This window comes from Hyperoodon ampullatus (genome assembly GCF_949752795.1).
Source record: "Hyperoodon ampullatus genome assembly, chromosome: 17".
Lineage (NCBI taxonomy): Eukaryota > Metazoa > Chordata > Mammalia > Artiodactyla > Ziphiidae > Hyperoodon > Hyperoodon ampullatus.
This window is the reverse complement of record NC_136930.1, coordinates 41,686,027-41,705,384: the sequence shown is the minus strand read 5'-3', so window position 1 is coordinate 41,705,384 and position 19,358 is coordinate 41,686,027. Positions and strand designations below refer to the sequence as shown.

The window sequence follows — 19,358 nt, the reverse complement described above, 5'->3', positions numbered from 1 at the left end:
TCAGTGTTGGCTGCACATTAGAATTTCTTGGGAGACAAAAAATATTGTGCCTGGTTCTCACCTCAGATCGGATTAAATCAGAATCTATTATGAGTGAAGCTAAGTTCTACAGGTTTTGAACTTCTTTTGATAGACCTGATTAGTTTAAGTGTTTCTTTGTTTTTGTTTTTTTTCTTTAAGGGCCAGTAAGATGCTTCAGTCTCATCTTGTAATTTTCCTGCCCCACACCTGGAACAAATCAGTTTCCGTCACAGACACCATGGTATTTCAGACCTCACACCTTAGAACATGCAGTTCTCTTTTCTGTGCCTCATTAACTCATTCATTCTTTAGGACTCAGCATCTCATTTTTCTCTGAACATCAATTTGAGCTAAGTCATTTTATAATGCCCATTGTTCACATCCATTTTAGCACTTACACTATTTTATTGCAATGATCTGGTATGCATTTTCCTACCCCATTAGATTCTAAGCTTCTTGAATAAATTCTAATATTGTAGGTTTGGGTATATTTTATGTGCTTAAAAAAGTTAATTGAGCTGATCGCACACAGGAATTCCAATTTGGGAGATCTGAGAGAGGGTGGAATTATAAAGTTCCTTAAGTTTTGGCCCCTGTTCACTTTTGATTTCTTCTGTAGCCATGTTTTATGGATATTTTTGAATTATATTAAAGGAATATTATATTTCAACCTTGAAAGACAATTAAGATTGAACTGGAAGCAGTCAAAGGTATTGGAATTTAAATTGTGCTTCTGTGAGAGGTGGTTGTAGAGGCAGACTGAAATAGGTGATAACTTAAGCAGTGGTTTTAAATGAAGCCTTTGTTCACTTATATATATAATATTTAAAAGTTGTATATATAGTGGCCTTTATAATGAAACATTTTAAAGGAATCTTATGCAGTCTTGTAGACAGTGAATTGACATTTTGAATTTTCGAGATTCTGTACCATCTTTCAATGTTTATTGCTGCGTACTTGTCATTTTTATGTGAAGGCAATCATTATGTACTGTTGTTTTATTTTCTTATTTTGACTTTTCTTTTTTTATTGTGAATATCTTTCCATTTTCTTTTTTTTTCTTTTCCATTATGGTTTATTACAGGATAGTGAATATAGTTCCCTATGCTATATAGTAGGACCTTGTTTATAAATCCTATATATACTCGTTTGCATCTGCTAATCCCAAACTTCCAGTCCATCCCTCCCTCACCCCCCATCCCCCTTGGCAACCACAAGTCTATTCTCTATGTCTGTGAGTCTGTTTGTGTTTTGTGGATAAGTTCATTTCTGTCATATTTTAGATTCCACATATAAGTGATATCATATGGTATTTGTCTTTCTCTTTCTGACTTTACTTAGTATGATAATCTCTAGGTCCATCCATTTTGCTACAAATGGCATTATTTCATTTTTTATGGCTGAGTAGTATTCCATATTGTGTATATGTGTGTGTGTGTGTGTATATATATATATCACATCTTCTTTATCCATTTATCTGTCAATGGACGTTTAGGTTGCATCCATATCTTGGCTATTGTAAATTCACTTTTCTTTTAATAGTACATTTCTTTGTGGTTTTGTAATTTATGCATTTTCCATTTTAATGGCAATATGTTACCCCATTTTGTTGATACATAGTAATTTACTTAGCCATTTCTTAATTGTTTGGTTTTTTTTTGTTTTTTTTTTTTGCGGTACGCGGGCCTCTCACCGCTGTGGCCTCTCCCGTTGCGGAGCACAGGCTCCGGACGCGCAGGCTCAGCAGCCATGGCTCACGGTCCCAGCCGCTCCGCGGCATGTGGGATCTTCCCGGACCAGGGCACGAACCCGTGTCCCCTGCATCGGCAGGCGGACTCTCAACCACTGCGCCACCAGGGAAGCCCTGTTTGGTATTTTTTATTTGCATCTTACCACACTTACAGAAAGTGAACTATAATTGTTTTTATATAAATAGCTTTGCATTTTCTTTTCTGGAGACTGAATATGTGTTACAGAGCCTTTACCTTATAATAGAATTATCTGTGGCAGAAATTTAATAGAAACATGGAGGTAGTGTGAAGTAGGTAAGGAGCCAGATAGATCTGATTTCTAGTTTTGACAGCTGCTTTACTAGCTGTGTGATCTTGAATAAACCAGTGGTAGAACTGGATTAATAAAGCTAACATTATTGTGCATTTATAATGTGACAGGTGTTATTCTAAGTATTTTACATGTATTAACCCATTTAAACTTCAGGTCAGCTCTGTGAGGTAGCTCTTATTGTTCTATTATTATTATTCCCATTTTTAAAATGTGGAAACAGGCTTAGAGAAGTAAAAGAGGTCAGATGGCTACTTATAACGGTGGTCTTACGGTAACCAAGTGCCATCTAGAGCTGGCTCAGACCTCTAGAGTTGTTTCTCTTATTCACCCTGGACTGCCAGGGCACCAGCTACATCCCTTCCCTTAATTTGGGTCCTAGGCAGGCAAATTGGCCTTTATGGGCCAGATTAATGATTACTGAAATTCCTGCAACTGGAGCTGGAGTGAATTGTGAGGTCATGCTGGCAATGCTTTAACCCTGGGCTTACTGTAGAAACTGCTCCCTAAGAGCAAGGGTCACTCTAGATTTTCATATTCTCTTGAAACCTCTGTCTATTTAAAGTTGCTTTTAAGGGAGTGGTGATAAAAACTTAGATTTGTATTTTTATATTAACATCTAGTAGGCCTTTTTTATCCTTCACTGTCCTCTTCCGCCTCCATCTTCTTTTTAACCAACAATTGAATACTTGTCTAGCTAGGATTTAACACCTAGATTGCTAGGCAGTTAGAGTGCCAGAGTCTTTTAGACCCAAAAAGGAATCTGAAAAGTATCTAGTTCAACCACCTCACTTACATGAAAAAACTGAGACCACACAGTCAGAGGGTGATTTAGAACTCAAGCCTATGTTTCTGACCTAAGTCCAGTGTAGGGTTCATTCCATTGTACTGTTCACTACCTTATTTGTAATAGTCTTTTAAAAATATTATTACTATGTATCCTTTTTAGGAATGATATACTTTGACTTAGTAGCTTGCTACCTCTGTATTATGTTCACGATCAAGAAACAGCTATATTTGTTTGTAGTTCTTTGCAGTTTTATAAAGTGCTGTCTCATCCTTTATCTCATTTGTTTGTTATGAAGATAACCTTCTGCTCATGTACCTGAGGTTCTTGAATAGTGGCACAGGTTCCTTTGTTATTCTAGCATGTCCATTGCTTCTGTACATTCACGAATCCAGATACCTTCAGATATATGTGTTGACTCACTCTATTGAGATTATAAAGTTCAGGCTTTGTCGTTTCTCAGCTCCAGCTCTTTTCATATCTTCTGGGTGCTCCTGGAGTCTACTTCTGGGTGCTCCTGGAGTCTAAGGCATGAAATTCCAGGAATGATGATAATTCGTTATTTTGAGGGGCTCATATTTCTTGGCTCCTTAAGACTGCTCGTGATCAGGGAAGTTCTTTTTAAAACTTAATCAGAGGTTCAATATATAGTTAAGCAACACGTTGTGTAGAAACAAACACAGAGATAATCATATCATTTATTGTACTAACATTCTTCAATCAAAACCATGTTAGAGATAAGATAAATTTTATGGCTGTAATGTGTGTCCATGCGATTTGCTTGGTGTCAAGGAAGGGTGTGAATTGTTAGTTTAAGGCTAGACACCGAATGCCAAAACTTTCTACAGCAGGGGCCTATTACCTAATCAACTCATACAAAACCTGGAGATTCTCAAGAGGACCCTCTCTGCTGCATGATTAGGTTAAATTAGTTGAACAAAGTAAAGTCTGTGAGAAAAATCTGTCAGTTTGTTACTGATTATCTAACCTAAAAAAAAAATAAAAGGAAATAAAAGTTATAGTGGTTTTCCTGGAGATTTTTAGAGTCTCTATATTTTTGATAGACCATATATTAAGACTTACTTGTTTGAACTGTATGCAGTTCAGTATTTGTTTGGGAATAGAATGTGAACATTTTAGGATCACTTTATGATAGTACTGGGTAAATAAGCATTAGAGTTAAGCTTTTTATCCTTGGGTTTCTAATAGCTACTGCTAAGGTGAGCCTTATATGTTTAGATTATCTGAAGATAAGACTGCAAGTCATTGGCTCAAAGTTCAAAGGAGAGCATTAGCTTCAAGGTCATAAACCACTGAGTTGTTATCCATCAATTTGTAACAGAAGTGCAGATGAACAACGTTTACCTAGACAATCTCGTGTCATTTACCTGCAGTTTGAGGTCAGTCTATATAGGGGCTTATGTAGGTGCTTTGAACTATTTTGCAGAGGTGAGAGTTCAAATTTATTTTTATTCTTTAATTTGAGGCAGCAGGTGTTTTTGTGTACCTTTTGCCACAGCTGATACTAACCCCATTTTGCCCATCCTTGAAGCCGGATTATGTTCTGTTTCAACTATGGAGCTGAGCTTAATCAGGTTCTTTAGAGGAGACTTTTCTTTCCCGACACTCAGTATTTTGCTGTGTGTTTCGTATGTGTTAGTCCCCCTTGCCTCCCTCCCCCCTCACCGCCCCCCGTTTGACTGTGAGCTTTGTGGGCCCAAGATATGTGTCTTAGTTTAGCATCTGTAACACAAAGTTATATGTAATGGGGACCATCAGCTAAAGTAGATAATTGAGCCAGGCTAGATGGGGCCCATGTAGACGGGAGAGCATACATCAATAGGCCTCTGCTTATCAGCTTGATTCCAGCAGATTTTTACCTTGTGGGACTATGAGCTAGATGTTGCCTGAACAAAAGGTATCCACTGATGCTATCTAGCTTGTGGCCTATCAGTTTTCTATTTCTTTAATACAACCTAGGATCACACAGAAAATACTTGGTACATACTTGTATTTTGGTAGATGTTTATTGTGTCATAAAACTGGCTACACTGCTTTTGAAGGACTATCTTAGGTGTCATACGTGTAATATGATGTAAGATGTATAAGAATGTTCTATTAAAGGATTTTCTCTTTTTCAAAGAAGATGAGTACACTAATAAAGAGATTAACTCTTACCCTAGAATCAACAGATTTGGATATTGAATATTCATTGCTTTGTCCACAGAAGATCCTTTGGCTCACTTTCCAAGTTAGAAACCAGTGATAACACATTGTAGTAAACTGCTGCACATTCTGAGGGCTCTCAAAAGAATGATGTAGTAAACTGTTAGAATACCTGAAAGCTGTGCAATTAATGTGTCTATCTTTTTATTTCTTGAATTCTGGAGTAATCTTTTGTTTTTCCTTTTCTCTAGCCCCCCAAACAATGTTGTTAGGATGTACTCTTGGTTCTTCTTTTGTAGCGTCTCATTCCTGTAGATACCATCCTAGTTTAAACTTTTTATTGCTCATCCTGGGACATCTACACTAGCCCCTAAGTGCCTTTTCTATTCCATATTTAGAGTATCTCCAGGTTTGTTTGTTTGTTTTTTGTTAATCCTTTTCTTAGGTCATAAACAAACTGATTAAAGGCAAAAACATAAGACACACACACACACACCAGAAAAAAGACTTCTTTCAGTTGTGCACTTTCTTGATGACCAAACTCCATATCCTTCATTCCCCCTTCTAATCTTATCATTTCTTAGTCCCTTATAAGATAGTCAGCTCGTTCTCTGCTCCTCCCAATAGCTTTATTTCACTCTCTCGCTTTTCCTTAGGCTACTTCTTCTAAGGGGAATGATCTCTCTCCTTAATGCCTTATATCATTTCTTTTATTATTGTACTAATCTTTAAATCTTTTACTGTTCTTTCATTACCAGACTAGGTTAGAAGTTTCTAAAGGGTAGTGACTGTATTTCCTGCTGCATCTTTGAACTCCATATAATGTCTAATACCATGCTTTGTGTGTAGCAGGCATTCAACTAATATTCCTGAACTTGATTAGTGCTTTACATTTTCCCTCCATTTTTTTTTATTGTGGTAAAATACACAAAACATAAAATTAACCCTTTTAACCATTTTTTAGGTATACAGTTCCATAAAATCAAGTATATTCTTGTTGCCGTACAACCATCACCAACCATCCCTCTCCAGAGCCTTTTCATCTTCCCCAGCTGAAATTCTGTGCCTGTTGAATGCTAACTCCCCACTTCCCCCTTTCTCACCACCCCTGGCAACCACCATTCTACTCTCTGTCTCTATGAACTTGACTGCTCTAGGAACCTCACTATAAGAAGAATCATGCAATATTTGTCCTCATGCAACTGGCTTATTTCAGTCAGCATGAAGTCTTCAAGTTTATGCTATAGCATGTGTCAAAATTTTCTTCCTTTTCAAGGTTTAATAATATTCCATTGTATGGGTATATACAATATAAACACCACATTTTGTTCAGCCCTTCCATCTGTCGTGGGTTGCCTCTTTACTCTGTTGATAGTATCCTTTGATGCCTAAAACTGTTAAATTTTGGTGAAGCCCAATTTATTTTTTCTTTTGTTGCCTTGATTTTTGGTGTCATATCCAAGAAATCATTACCATATTCAGTGTCATGAAGCTTTCCCCCTATGTTTTCTTCTAAGGGTTTTATAGTTTTAGCTCTTACTGTTAGGTTGTTGATTTGACTTAATTTTTGTATATGGTGTAAGAGTCCAAATTCATTTTTATTATATGTGAATATACCTAGTCTTCCCAGCACCATATGTTGAAAAGACTGTATTTTCTCCACTGAATAGCCTTTCCCTCATTTGTATTTCATGGAATGAGCTTCAACTTTAGTTGTGACTATAATAGGTTTTAAGATCTTTCCTGTCACTGTCTTGTCTTAAAGGCTTAAAACTTGCTTATGCTTTCTTCACTTGGAAGTAAAAGAGGAGGACCAGGGAAGATGTATACATTGAAAACAGAACCATCATCTATCATCTCTCTGTCCTCTTATTAACTGCTTGTTTAGATAGAGTAACCCTCTTTGTTCCATACCTCACCTTCTTGAAACATAGTAGAAACATTAGAATACTTTGCTAGTCTGAAATTTTGTTTGTAAGTCACTTAGCCTTTCTGGACTTCTGATTCCTTTTCTGTTAAATGAGAAGATTGAGCTCAATGATCTCTCATGTGTCTTTTGCTATAAAAATTCTGTGATACTTGTGAATGGCTTTTGAACAGTTAGTAAAAATTCAGTGGAGAGTAGAACAGTTTGATTATACCAAAGGAATACATTAAACTTGGTATCCCCAAGAATATATTATCTTTATTACTTTGTCTACAGTTTTGGTATTTTCTCTATATACGAACAGAAGTTTTAAACATAGCTATAATGAGTTTCTTTCAATGGTAAAACACTTAGTTTCTAAGTATTTCTGTGGTTTGTAGTATTGCCGTCTTTATTTTCTTTATGCATTAAGGAGAAGGGACATAAGTTCAGGTACGTGAAATATGCATGAAGAAAGAGGACCGGCAACCAGGTGAAAAACTGAGCTAGAACAGAGACAGACACCTCTCTTCTGGAAAGTCAGAGAATACTAAAGTGTAGAAAGGGGGTTTTTTGGATGCTTCACCCCTGAATACATCTTTGAGAGTCCCATGTCTGTATACTGTGTATGCATGTATTAATTGATAGCCAAAAAGCCATTTTTTTCCTCATGTCACCTGTAGTGTTGATTGTGTAATTAAACTTACCTATTAAATTACAGTTAGTTATAATATGATTGAGTTCATTTTACTTTATAAAATTTTTGTCATTGCTGTTTGTTGTCTTTTTTATAACATTATGTGGAAATGAAAATGATGATAGCTAATATTTGTTGAGTGCATGATACATTTGTTTTAACTTTATTATTGTTTTCATATATTTTCAAAGAAAATGATACTTTAGTGATGGTATTTTATCAGGAACTATTCTAGAGCCCAGGAGAGAAGTTAATTCATTACATACAATGATTTCCTAACAACATTAGGGATTAATTCTCTTGGTCAAAAAAAGGTGACTGGGTAGCTATGAAGACAAGATGACACGGAAACTTTGTAAAGTTTTTGAATTTTGAACTCTCTGAATGTATTATCATTAGTACTAAGTTATTAATACCAAATTAAATCATTAGTGATAGTGATATATTACCTATAAAATTTTTCATTTGGAATCCTGACTCATATATTTAGAAAGAGAAATAAAAGCCTTGCCTCTGTCAAATATTATTTCAAGTCACAGCAGTAATTATATTTATACTTAAGTATTCTGGATTGCAGAAGCAAACTAGACTGCTGCTAGGCATTCTGAACAGCAGTACTAAAAACCTGAAATGGGAAGCAAATCTGACATGCAATAGCAAAATTGGGGGATATATCTGTTTAACCAGAGAATGTCCTTAGTTTGGTAAAAGGGTTAGAAATGCAGTCTACTTTGGAGACTGATTAAAAATGATAAAATAAAGAATGATGTGCTCAATGAGCTACAACTCAAATAGAGGAAATTTAATGGGAAGTGATTACATTAGTAGCAGATGGGCTTGCTTCCTGAATTGCAATTTTACTGGAAATCCTAGAACAGCTTAAATTTGTTTTTCACATTTAGAGTCTGATAAAAAGATAGATAAAGAGATGTGTTTATTTGGTGTGTTATTGTGATTCTTACCGTGTCTTTTGGATACTTCATTTTTACCAGGCTATTTTTATGATTCCCACAAACCCACCACCAACATTCAGGAAGCCAGAACTTTGGTCTGATGATTTCACCGATTTTGTTAAAAAGTGCCTAGTGAAGAATCCTGAGCAGAGAGCTACTGCAACACAACTTTTACAGGTCAGTGCTTGTGTCTCTAAGGGAGGATATTTTCTTTACTCCTTTTAGCTTTCTGACATTGACCAGAATTGAGTTTCATTAACTTATTTATTTATTTATTTTTTCATTAACTGATTTCTAAAGATGAAAACCTCCCAAGAAATATGGATTGATTTAGAGAGAGACCTACAGACACACACACCATTCTTCCCTGTATGTTCTTTTTCTCTCATTTTTTTCTTTTGTTTTCCAAGTTCAATCTTCTCTCCACCCCCCTTTTTAATTTTTGTTGTCAATTCTTTCCTCCTAAAGTTGCGTTAAAACTAAACTTCCATAGGGTTCTCATTTCAGATATGAGTTCTCGTTTCCATTACTACTGTTTCTTATGTTTTTCTTCCTGATGTATTATTCCTTGACCCAGCATTTCTTCTTTGACTTTTTGCTCTATAAGATACATAAATGCAAGATTCCTGAACTCCTTGTGAAGATCACATGTTATAAATACTGGTTACAAGATGACTTAAATGAAGAGTTTCAGTGTCCCTGTACAACTTGACTTTGTATCCAGAGTGTCAGGAGGTTTTTTTTTTTAAATCTGCTTTGACATTAAATGCAAATAGAAATAATTTAATACTTTTAATAAGTATTTGTGAGTCTTTACATTCCCAGCAGAACTGGCTTAGACCTCTAAGCTATGATAAGTGTACATGTTAACAAAGCTTGATATTTGGAAAATAATTCTTTTTGTTAAGTGACAAAAGGATTAAAAACATAGTTATAAAAAGTGATTTTTCCAAGGTACTGTTTTTAAAAAAGGAATTGTTGAGGGATATAAGAAGCAGGCTCTTAAATGTAAGGTTTATTGTTACGAAAATTTAACTTAATCTCCGTGGAACGCGATTTAGCAATATCTGTCTAGAATAAAACACCATATATTCTTTGACCCAGCAATTACTTTTCTAGAAATTTACTCTACAGAGAAATTTAACCATGTGTGAAATAACATATGTGTAAAAGTCTTCATAAAACAATGTAATGGCAAAAGATTGGAAACAACATAAATATAAACAAGCAATTTGAGGTCCATCGAGGGGAGTGATTGGCAAAATACACACGTCTACACACACATATATGTATATATACATATGTCAATGCTTATCGTGGAGTAGCTCTAAAAAAATAAGCAAGAAACTGCCTCCAGAGAAGGTAACTATGTGGCTGACAAGAGTGGGATGGAGACTTACTTTTTGCTGAAGGCTCTCTTTGAGCCTTTTGGGTTTTGTGTTATGTGCAAATATTACCTTACAGAAGTTAGTTAGTTGATACACTTATTTTGAAATATTGTCCGCACTTCAAAGGAATTTTAAGCACATAAATCCAGGACGTATTGCTTTTGTTATTGTATTGACTGTCTAAATTATTCAACCCTAAAGAAGTCAAGAAAGAAGCGGGGAGGGGAAATAACAGAAAAAGTGGGACAAATAGTACAAAATCTGATGATGAAAATAAATCCAAATGTATCTGATGACTGGTTTTTGGATAATTTAACCAATATTTCTTTCTAGTCTTTCTTCCATAATCTTTTCTAATCTTTTTAAAGAAATTCTGTGTTTAACCTAGAGTTTTTAGGGTGGAAAAGCATTTAAGAACTATTCTAGTAAAATTTCCTAATTTTGTTTATGAGAGTACTGAAGCCCAGAAAGGTTCAGTGATTCACTGAAGGTCACACAGTGATTAAGGGATTCTTCTAGGTTTATCCCACTTGTCCTCCAGCCCCACTTGTCACCCTTTCTCCATTCTGCTTTTTACCCAGGAAGTTGACCTGTGTGGACTACATTAGCAAGCTCTGTTACCCTCTGGTTTCTAGTTGGGTTTGGCCCAAGTATTTTTCTTTATCATAAGGGCAAACAATGCAACTGGTTTTGTATAGTACTTATGAGCCAATAATTGTTTTCTTGATTTTTAAAAACTTTTTCTGTTGTGCTGTTGTTGACCGTGGAGGCCCTCTGTTATAATGTGGTATCCTCCTCTGGCCTCTTAATTGACCTCTTGCTTGACCTCCCCTTTTTTTCCCTTTATAAATACTGAAATAATAGACTTGTAGTTCCTTATACAAATCATGCTTTTTCAATCCTCTATACCTTTTCTCATGGTGTTTCTCCCACCCCCCACTTGCTAGTTTAAAGACTGCCTTTACCAACAGGCTCCTTTTTACTCATTATCTCACTGTTTCTAATTCAAATTAGGTACTCCTCCAGAAAGCCTTGCCTTCATCTTTGTTCAGGCCAGTTGTTCCTCTGTGTTCCCATAAGCACCCTGTGCATATCATTTACCATGTTAGAATGAAATAACTTGTTTCTGTGTCTTTGTCCTAGATTGTAACTAATTCAGGGTCAGGGGCTATGCCTTTTGGGAGGGGATTACTTTTGCACTCCTGGTACCTACTGCTTAATACATGTGTATTGAATTCAATATGTGTTTATTTAAGATAACAAACTTCTGATTTTAAAAGCTTTTTAGATAGGATTATTATCTGTTGTCTCATTAGTGTCTCATTAGATGCCTTAGAGTTTTATTTTGCTGGATGTCTGGAAGCCATTCTGGCTCTTAAAGGACTTTCACATGTGTCTTATATAAGTTAAATTATATTTTAACTTTAAGAATACAGTCTTATTACCAAGTTTTAATGGACATTTGTCTATAATCTACATGTATAGATTTTACTATATTGATTTCTAGACTTTGATAAACAGTTTCTAAAGAGGAATTCATGCTGAATTTTTTTATAGTGGTTTATTTTCTGACATAAGATAGATAATTGTGTAAGTTTAAAAGAATTGTAGACTGAGACTGAAAGGATCCTTTGAGAATATTGAGTTGAACTCTTAGTAGTTTTTAAAAGATGAGGATATTGAATCCCCAGGGACAAGGTTCAAGTTCAGCCTAGTGCCACTAGAGCTCCTGATCTGAAAATGTTCCTTGTACCTTCTGGTGGGTAGCCTAAAACCTGAAAGTCAGCTCTTGCCCTAGTCTGGCCTTCTAGTAGCATGAGATCTGCCATTATTCGAATTAACCTATGGACTTTGCTGGAACAGGTGGTGTCATGGGTCACTCTGTGAACTCCCATGGCATGTGACTTACTCTTCATTTTACTAGATCAAGTGAGGAGTAGAAACTTTATCTATCTCGCTGTCCTTCCCAGTTATCTTTAATACTTCCTCTTCATAATTGAGATCCATATCAAAGTGTTATAATATTTGTTTTAACCTTTAAATCATGGGTCCCCAACCCCCAGGCCACAGACCAGTACCTGTCCGTGGCCTGTTAGGAACCGGGCCACACAGCAGGAGGTGAGCAGGGGGCGAGCGAGCGAAGCTTCATCTGCCGCTCCCCATTGCTCCCCATCTCTCCCCATCGCTCACATTACCGCCTGAGCCATCCCCGCCGCCCATGGAAAAATTGTCTTCCATGAAACCGGTCCCTGGTGCCAAAAAGGTTGGGGACTGCTGCTTTAAACGATCGAGAAAACTCGAGAGAATAAGGGAAATCTATTACATTGTGTTTAACCCATTTTTGCTCTTTCCAGTGTTCTTTCTCCTAATGTTCCAAAGTTCCTTCTTTTGTTACTTTCTTTTTGTTTTAGCCATTCATTTAGGGTAGGTCTGTGGTAACAAATTCTCTTAGTTTTCCTTCATCTGAGAATATCTTATTTCCTCTTCATTCCTGAAGGATATTTTCACCGGCTATAGAATTATTCATTGACAGTTCTTTCAGTGCTTGGAAACTGTTGTGCCACTGTCTTCTGACATCCATGGTTTCTTATGAGAAATCTACAGCCATTTGAATTGTTTTACCCCTTGATCATTTCAAGATGAAATGATCTTTGTCTTTATTTTCAGAAGTTTAATTATGATGTGTCTTGGTATGGCTTTCTTTGGGTTTATAGTTTAGTTTAGAATTTGTTCAGCTTCTTGAATCTGTGGGTTTATATCTCTTGCCAATTTTGGGAAGTTTCCAGTCACTATTTTTTCAAACACTTTTCAGCCCTACCCTCTTCTGTCTTTCCACTGACACAAATGTTAGATTTTTTTAGTCCCACAGATTCCTGAGGTTCTGTTCATTTATCTTCCAGTTTAGTTTCTCTCTGTTGTTCATATTGTGTAATTTCTACTGTTCCATATTTTGATTCACTGAATCTCCCCTCTGTCCTCATTCTGCTGTTGAGCCAGCCCATCCATCAGGTTTTTATTTTTGTTATTATATATTTTAGTTCTAAATTTTTCATTTGTTTCTTTTTTATATCTTCTAATTCTTTGCTGAGACTTTCTAATTTTTCATGTGTTTACAAGCATGTTTGTAATTGCTAATTGAGGATTTTTATGATGACTATTTTAAAATCCTTGCTGGATAATTCTGATATCCATGTCATCTTGATGTTGGTATCTATTGATTGTATTTTCCCATTTAAGTTGAGATTTTCCTGCTTCTCGTTATGATGAGTGATGATTTTCATTTGAAACCTGGGCATTTTGGGTAGTATGAGACTCTGGACCTTACTTAAATTTTCTATAATAAGTGGAGTCCTCTGACACGGCTTCAGTGGGGTAGAGGGGCACCACCTCCTTTCTGGCAGGTAGCATTAGAAGTCCAGGTCCCCAGCTTGGTCTCCTTTGACATGTAGGGTGGGGGAGGGGTTCCTTATTACCACTGTACAGGGGTTAGAACTCAGGTTCCCTCAGTGGCCTCTTCTGGCACTGCAGGGCCTCAGTATAGCTGGGTGGTAATGAAAGTTCTGATTCTCCACTAGGCCTCCTCTGATCCCACTCTAGCAGACAGGGAGGTGGGGTTTCTTTATTACTGCCTGGTAGCAGTATAAGTCCAGGCTTTCTTGTGATCTCCACTGACACTCCCCACTGGGGGTGGGGAGCGCTTTTTATACTGCCTGATGTAGATGACTGCCCTAGCTTAACATTTGGTTTTCTCTGATACCACTGCAGTGAAAGGATTGGACAGCCTCCAGAGGGTAGAAGTCTAGGTTCCCCACCCAGCCTTTGCTGGTTGGGGTGGGGCATGTGCTTTCTCTCTGGTGTTTGGGTGGAGTAGAATGGTGATTGTCTAAAAGAGAAGGTGGCATACTGGCTAGCTGTCCCTTTCCTGATCCTTTGGCTCAAGAGAGTAGGCTTTTGTAGGAGCTTTTTTAGTTTGTGTCCATTGGTGTTTCTGGGTTGCTGGCTTCTCCAATAACCAGTCTGGGATAAATGAGGTAAAAAAAAAGCCCATGGACTCACAGCTGTGTCTTTCCTTTAGTCCTCTGGTCCCTAGTTAATCTGCCACCTTTCAGTGTCTTCCTGTGTTTGTTTTATTGTCCAGGGTTTTAGCTAAACTTTAATGGAGAGGTATAGGGGAAAGTATTACTGCTCAATCTGTCGACAAGCAGAAGTCTGTTCTTCAGTTCACTTTAAACTCTTGTTTTCTCAGCTTTTATGAAGAAATAATTTATTTGAATTCTTTCAGTTCAGAAATTGATCATTCAGAACATGAACAAAATTTAAGAGGAAATGGTTCAAATTTTAAAAGAATAAATCTTCAAACAGTCTTACTTTTTAAAGTACATGACCAAGAATGTGATAGGTTGATTTTGGGTATTCTTTGTCTTATCATTAGTTCAGGTGGTTTAAGAATTCTTGCCCTTTTTTAGTTTATATGTTAGTTTACTCTTTTTTTTTTTTTTTTTTGCCCACGCCACTCAGCTTGTGGGGTCTTAGTTCCCCGACCAGGGATCGAGCCTGAGCCCCTGCAGTGAAAACTCCAAGTCCTAACCACTGGACCACCAGGGAAATCCTAGATACATTTAGAAATAGTGAAACTGTATTGCCTTTTGGAATTTGGTGTGTTTACCTTTTTTTTAAATTGATATTCTTTTTAAAACTCTTCATATAATTACCTTCTTGTCTGACATAGATGTTAAATTTTTAGTTCATTTATGGTATTTTCCCTTTGTTTTATGACACTGGATTGAATAAATAGTCTCCTGTATTACCCTCTAGTTCTTTTATATTTCCATTTTCTTTTGACTTTTAACTTCTTAATCTATCTGGCATTTATTTTGATATTTCTGTGGTAAAGATCTAGGCTAATTCTACCCACCCCACCCCACCAAAAGAAAAAAGAAACAGCAGGCAATAAGTATTTTTTCCTCACTGATTGGAATTGCTGCCTTCATAATATGCCAGCTTATTTCGTATGTTATATTCTATTTCCAGTCATTATATTCTGTTTTGTTGTTCTTTCCATTCATATGCTGGTACCACATGCTTCTCTAGGCATTTAACAAAAAGATGTAACTTCTGTTTATTGATTTTTCTGCTAACTCAGCCTGATTATATTATGCACATCACTTTATTCTTTACTTTTTACCTGTTTTACTTCTCAGTGACTGAAAAGGAATATTAATACCTCCTGTTCTTATTTACTTAGATCAACTTCTTATGTCTCTATTTTTGTTACACATAATGCTATACTAATATATCAAGTTTATAACTATAATATCTTTCTTTGTATTATGTCCCTTATTAATATTATATGACTCCTCCTTCATTCACTGTTTTTTCCCTTCAATTCTGCTTTTTTTGATGTTAGTCTTGATATTATTTTATGTTTGACTAATATTTCATTGCCTATCCTTGACTTTTAACCCAAGTTCCTTTTAGTATGCCCCTGCAGAAATATAATTTGGATTTATTTTATTAAGTATATCTCATATAGAAAGCATGTAGCTGAATTTATCTTATGAGCTAAGTGTCTTTTAGTACTTAACTAAAATACTGCTTAATAAATGGAAATTCAACCCACTTATTTACATTGGTTTATAGTAATAACATTCCAGTCACAGTTGCCATGTTTTTTTTTTGCCACCGCATTTTCTCTGTTTTTTGTTGTTCTGTTCTTTTTTTTTTTTTTTTTTTTTTTGCGGTACACGGGCCTCTCACTGTTGTGGCCTCTCCCATTGCGGAGCACAGGCTCCGGACGTGCAGGCGCAGCGGCCATGGCTCAAGGGCCCAGCCGCTCTGCAGCATGTGGGATCTTCCCGGACCGGGGCATGAACCCGTGTCCCCTGCATTGGCAGGCGGACTCCCAACCACTGCGCCACCAGGGAAGCCCTGTTCTGTTCTTTTTTATGTTGCTTTGCACTTTAAAATTTTACTACCAGCTACTTTTAAAAAGCCTTTAAAAATATTCTTTAAAAATCTGACAGTGTGTCTGATAAAACTTCTCTTCTGATTATCAAGAATGCTCTAATAGAATGGCCTTGTTCTCCAAGTACCCTTTTAACTTTATTAGCCAGTTCCTCTTTGTTGGTCAGAACCATGCCTGTAGCAGTTATGTAGGGAAAACATGAGTACAAATGAAGTAAGACATACTGAGATTTTGAGATTAGGAATGTTAAGCTCTATAGACTAATGGTAGCATAACACTGTTTAGTCAGTTCACAATGAGCTGCATGAAAGTAAGTTTGCAGTAGACTGGATGTGTACTTTGGCATTTAGCTGCTGCATAGCACAGGGCGATCAGCTCAGTGCTTTGTGATGACCTAGAGGGGTGGGATAGGGAGAGTGGGAGGGGGCCTCAAGAGGGAAGGGATATGGGGATATATGTATATATATAGCTGATTCACTTTGTTATATAGCAGCAACTAACACAACAATGTAAAGCAGTTATACTTCAATAAGGATATATTTTAAAAAACCCAAAAAACTGTGGCTTGGAGGAATGGCTCATAATTTTTCCTGAGAAGATAAAGTATAATACAATTTGAGATTTCTGTTCCTTAGTAAAGAGATGCAGTTCTACTGGTTCCCAGTTTTTGCTGTGTTGGTCTTCCTTCACTTCTGTTAATACATAGTCACGAAATCCTTCTTAAGAGTTCTTCCATCAGATTCAGTATTTCCTCTTGAATGTGGCAGCTATTTTTTTAATCCAGGTTCTTAATAATTTGCACCTGTATTGCAGTTTCACCCCCATCTTATTTCATTTCTAACCTCTACTGCAAGATTACATTGTCACAGACATTCTTTTCCTTACACCATTCTCTTGTTTATGTACTTAAAGGGACTGTCAAGCAAAATTCAAGTATCTCATTCTGAGTGTTTATCCCTCTTGTCCCACTGTTACCTGTATCTAGACTCACAGGACAACATTTCTCTAAGCAGTGTTTCTGTTTTGGCTAGACAGCTCTTCCTATGGTGTTCTAACATACATCCCCTATCTTTGTGTTTGTTCATATTGTGCATAGTTTTCCTTCTCCCTAAAATGGTCTGATTCTTCTCTATGAGGCATCTGAGATTACGTCACCTCTTCTTTTACTTTTACATCTCTTAATCATATAGACTGTGCTAAATCATCACTAATGTAACTTGTATGTCACATTGTAATTTTTTTTTATGTGTTTGTCTTTTGTTCCTTATTCCAGATAATAAGTTCCTTAAGGGCAAAGAACATATCTTCAATTAGTATTAATTTTTGTGACCTTTTTACCATTGTTTCTCAGAATTTTTCACAGTAGGACTGGGATTTCTTCCTTCTTGCTCTCCACCATCCTTTAGGGCACTGTCTTTGTCTGTTTCCCAGCGTAGCAGAAAGAGAAGAAATCACAGAAGAGTGCACAGTCTCGGTGTTTTAAGGCCCAGATCAGGGAGTGGAACACAACGCAGGCACTCACACTTCATTGGTGAGAACTTAATTACAACCAACTGAAAGGGAGTCTGAGAAATGTAGGATGTAGCTGGGTAGCCATAGGTCCAGCCACAACTGTATTTTGGTAGGTGACTAGGACTCTCCACCACAGGTATGTTGATAGAACTTAATTTATGTGATGATCAGTTTATAACTGCTATAAAAGAATTTATTAGTTCTTTGTCATCGATGCTAGAATTTCTGTAATCAGGTAAAATTTTTACTCATAGTTTTCCCAAATGGTATGTTCACCATTTTAAAGCCTCTTCCAAATGTCTGTAATTTCTTCTTTAGCACTAGAATTTTTTTTATCTTTAAGAATATTTTTGTGTTGTATTGATCTTTATGAAAATAACTCAGATGGCTTTCACCTGACTCTATCTACTGACATATAATTGTGAAAATTACATTTTGAAGCTGTATTGCTGCTTCAAAATATGGTTATCTATTCCAAATTATACTTTTTACCATTCCCTCTACTTTCTCTCATGTTACTCCTCTGAATTAAAAAGTCATCAAACACCCAGGTATTTTCTGGTGGTTTCACTTCTGTTTATCAGAATTGTAGCAAACTCAGATGTTTTAGCTAGATCAGGGTGGTATAGAAGTGAAGCAGTACTTATTTTCTGAAAAATATTTTTCTCTTATTGCTATTTTCTACTTCTCCCTTGGAAATGATTACATTATTAAAGACATAATAAATAGAAAATATGTAAAAGAAGTAAAATAAATAGTTACCCTCCTTTTGACTACTGATTCTGGCTGTCAGCTTGTTAAGATTAATTAAAATTTGTAACAATACCAAAATCATTTTATTTTTATATGTAATTTAATCACCAATCTTTAAAAAAAATTTTTTTTGTCTTTTTTACTACCTAATCTACCTAATCTGTACTTCCTTTGGACAATTATATCTCTAAGGGGAATGTAGTTTTATTAACAGGATTACATTTTTGTGTGTGTGCTTTAATGGTTTTTTAAAAACTTGTAAGCCTGAAAGTAAAATCTTTATTTCTAAAGCAGTTGAAATATTCTCTGTTCTTAACCTATACATTTAATTCTGGATAAAGGACCAATCATTGAAGCCTATGCTCCTGGTTCACATTTACGTGTTGTTTTAATGTTTTAAAGATGTAATTCAGAGAAACCATTTGAATTTATACCATTGAATTTTACTTTTCTAGCACCCTTTTATCAAGAATGCAAAACCTGTATCAATTTTAAGAGACCTGATCACAGAAGCCATGGAGATCAAAGCTAAAAGACATGAAGAACAGCAGCGAGAATTGGAAGAGGAAGAAGAAAATTCGGTTCGTAATTCCCCTAAAAAAGTTGATCTTTTTCTTCTGAGTCATTCTCCTATAATTTTGGGTTTTTTCTTTAAATATATCATTAGCACTTTCTGTTTTATTGTACAAGTGAAGTATGTTTGTCCATTAAATCTCAAAATATATTTCATTTCATTAAATGATGTCTTTTCTGATGTCTTAAGAATTAGTGATTAATGGGAAATGTAAGGTTAATATAATAGGTTTATACAGCATCTGGTATCTAGTTGACACTGAGGCTGTGTTTGTTGAATAAATATTATCTTGGATTTGGTCAATCTTATGTCATATTTTCTGGAACTTACTTTTAACTGGTCATCAGTTATGCTGTAGATAGAGTACCACAGTAGAAGATGGGTTACTAGAGAAAGCAGGAGGGACATAAAAGGACCAGCTTATTACATTTACGTTCTATTAGTGCATCAGTGCATTTTAATGAAGTAAAAAATTTTATCTATATATCACATTTTATAGTGTCTAATGTTTTTATGCTTCACTGATGATTTTTTCCTTGTTTCAAATTATAATTTTTTTTCTGGTTAAGGATATA

At 35.9% G+C, this 19,358-nt stretch overlaps 1 protein-coding gene across 1 annotated transcript in view; it reads left to right on the top strand.

The window, feature by feature from the left end:
* The window catches only part of STK3 (serine/threonine kinase 3), a gene marked incomplete at both ends in the record, with an annotated part of 298,497 nt that overhangs the window by 165,246 nt on the left and 113,893 nt on the right, over positions 1–19,358 (top strand). The window contains 2 exon segments of the mRNA XM_079722153.1: positions 8,631–8,768; positions 18,665–18,790. Coding sequence (XP_079578279.1) covers positions 8,631–8,768; positions 18,665–18,790 — 264 coding nt within the window.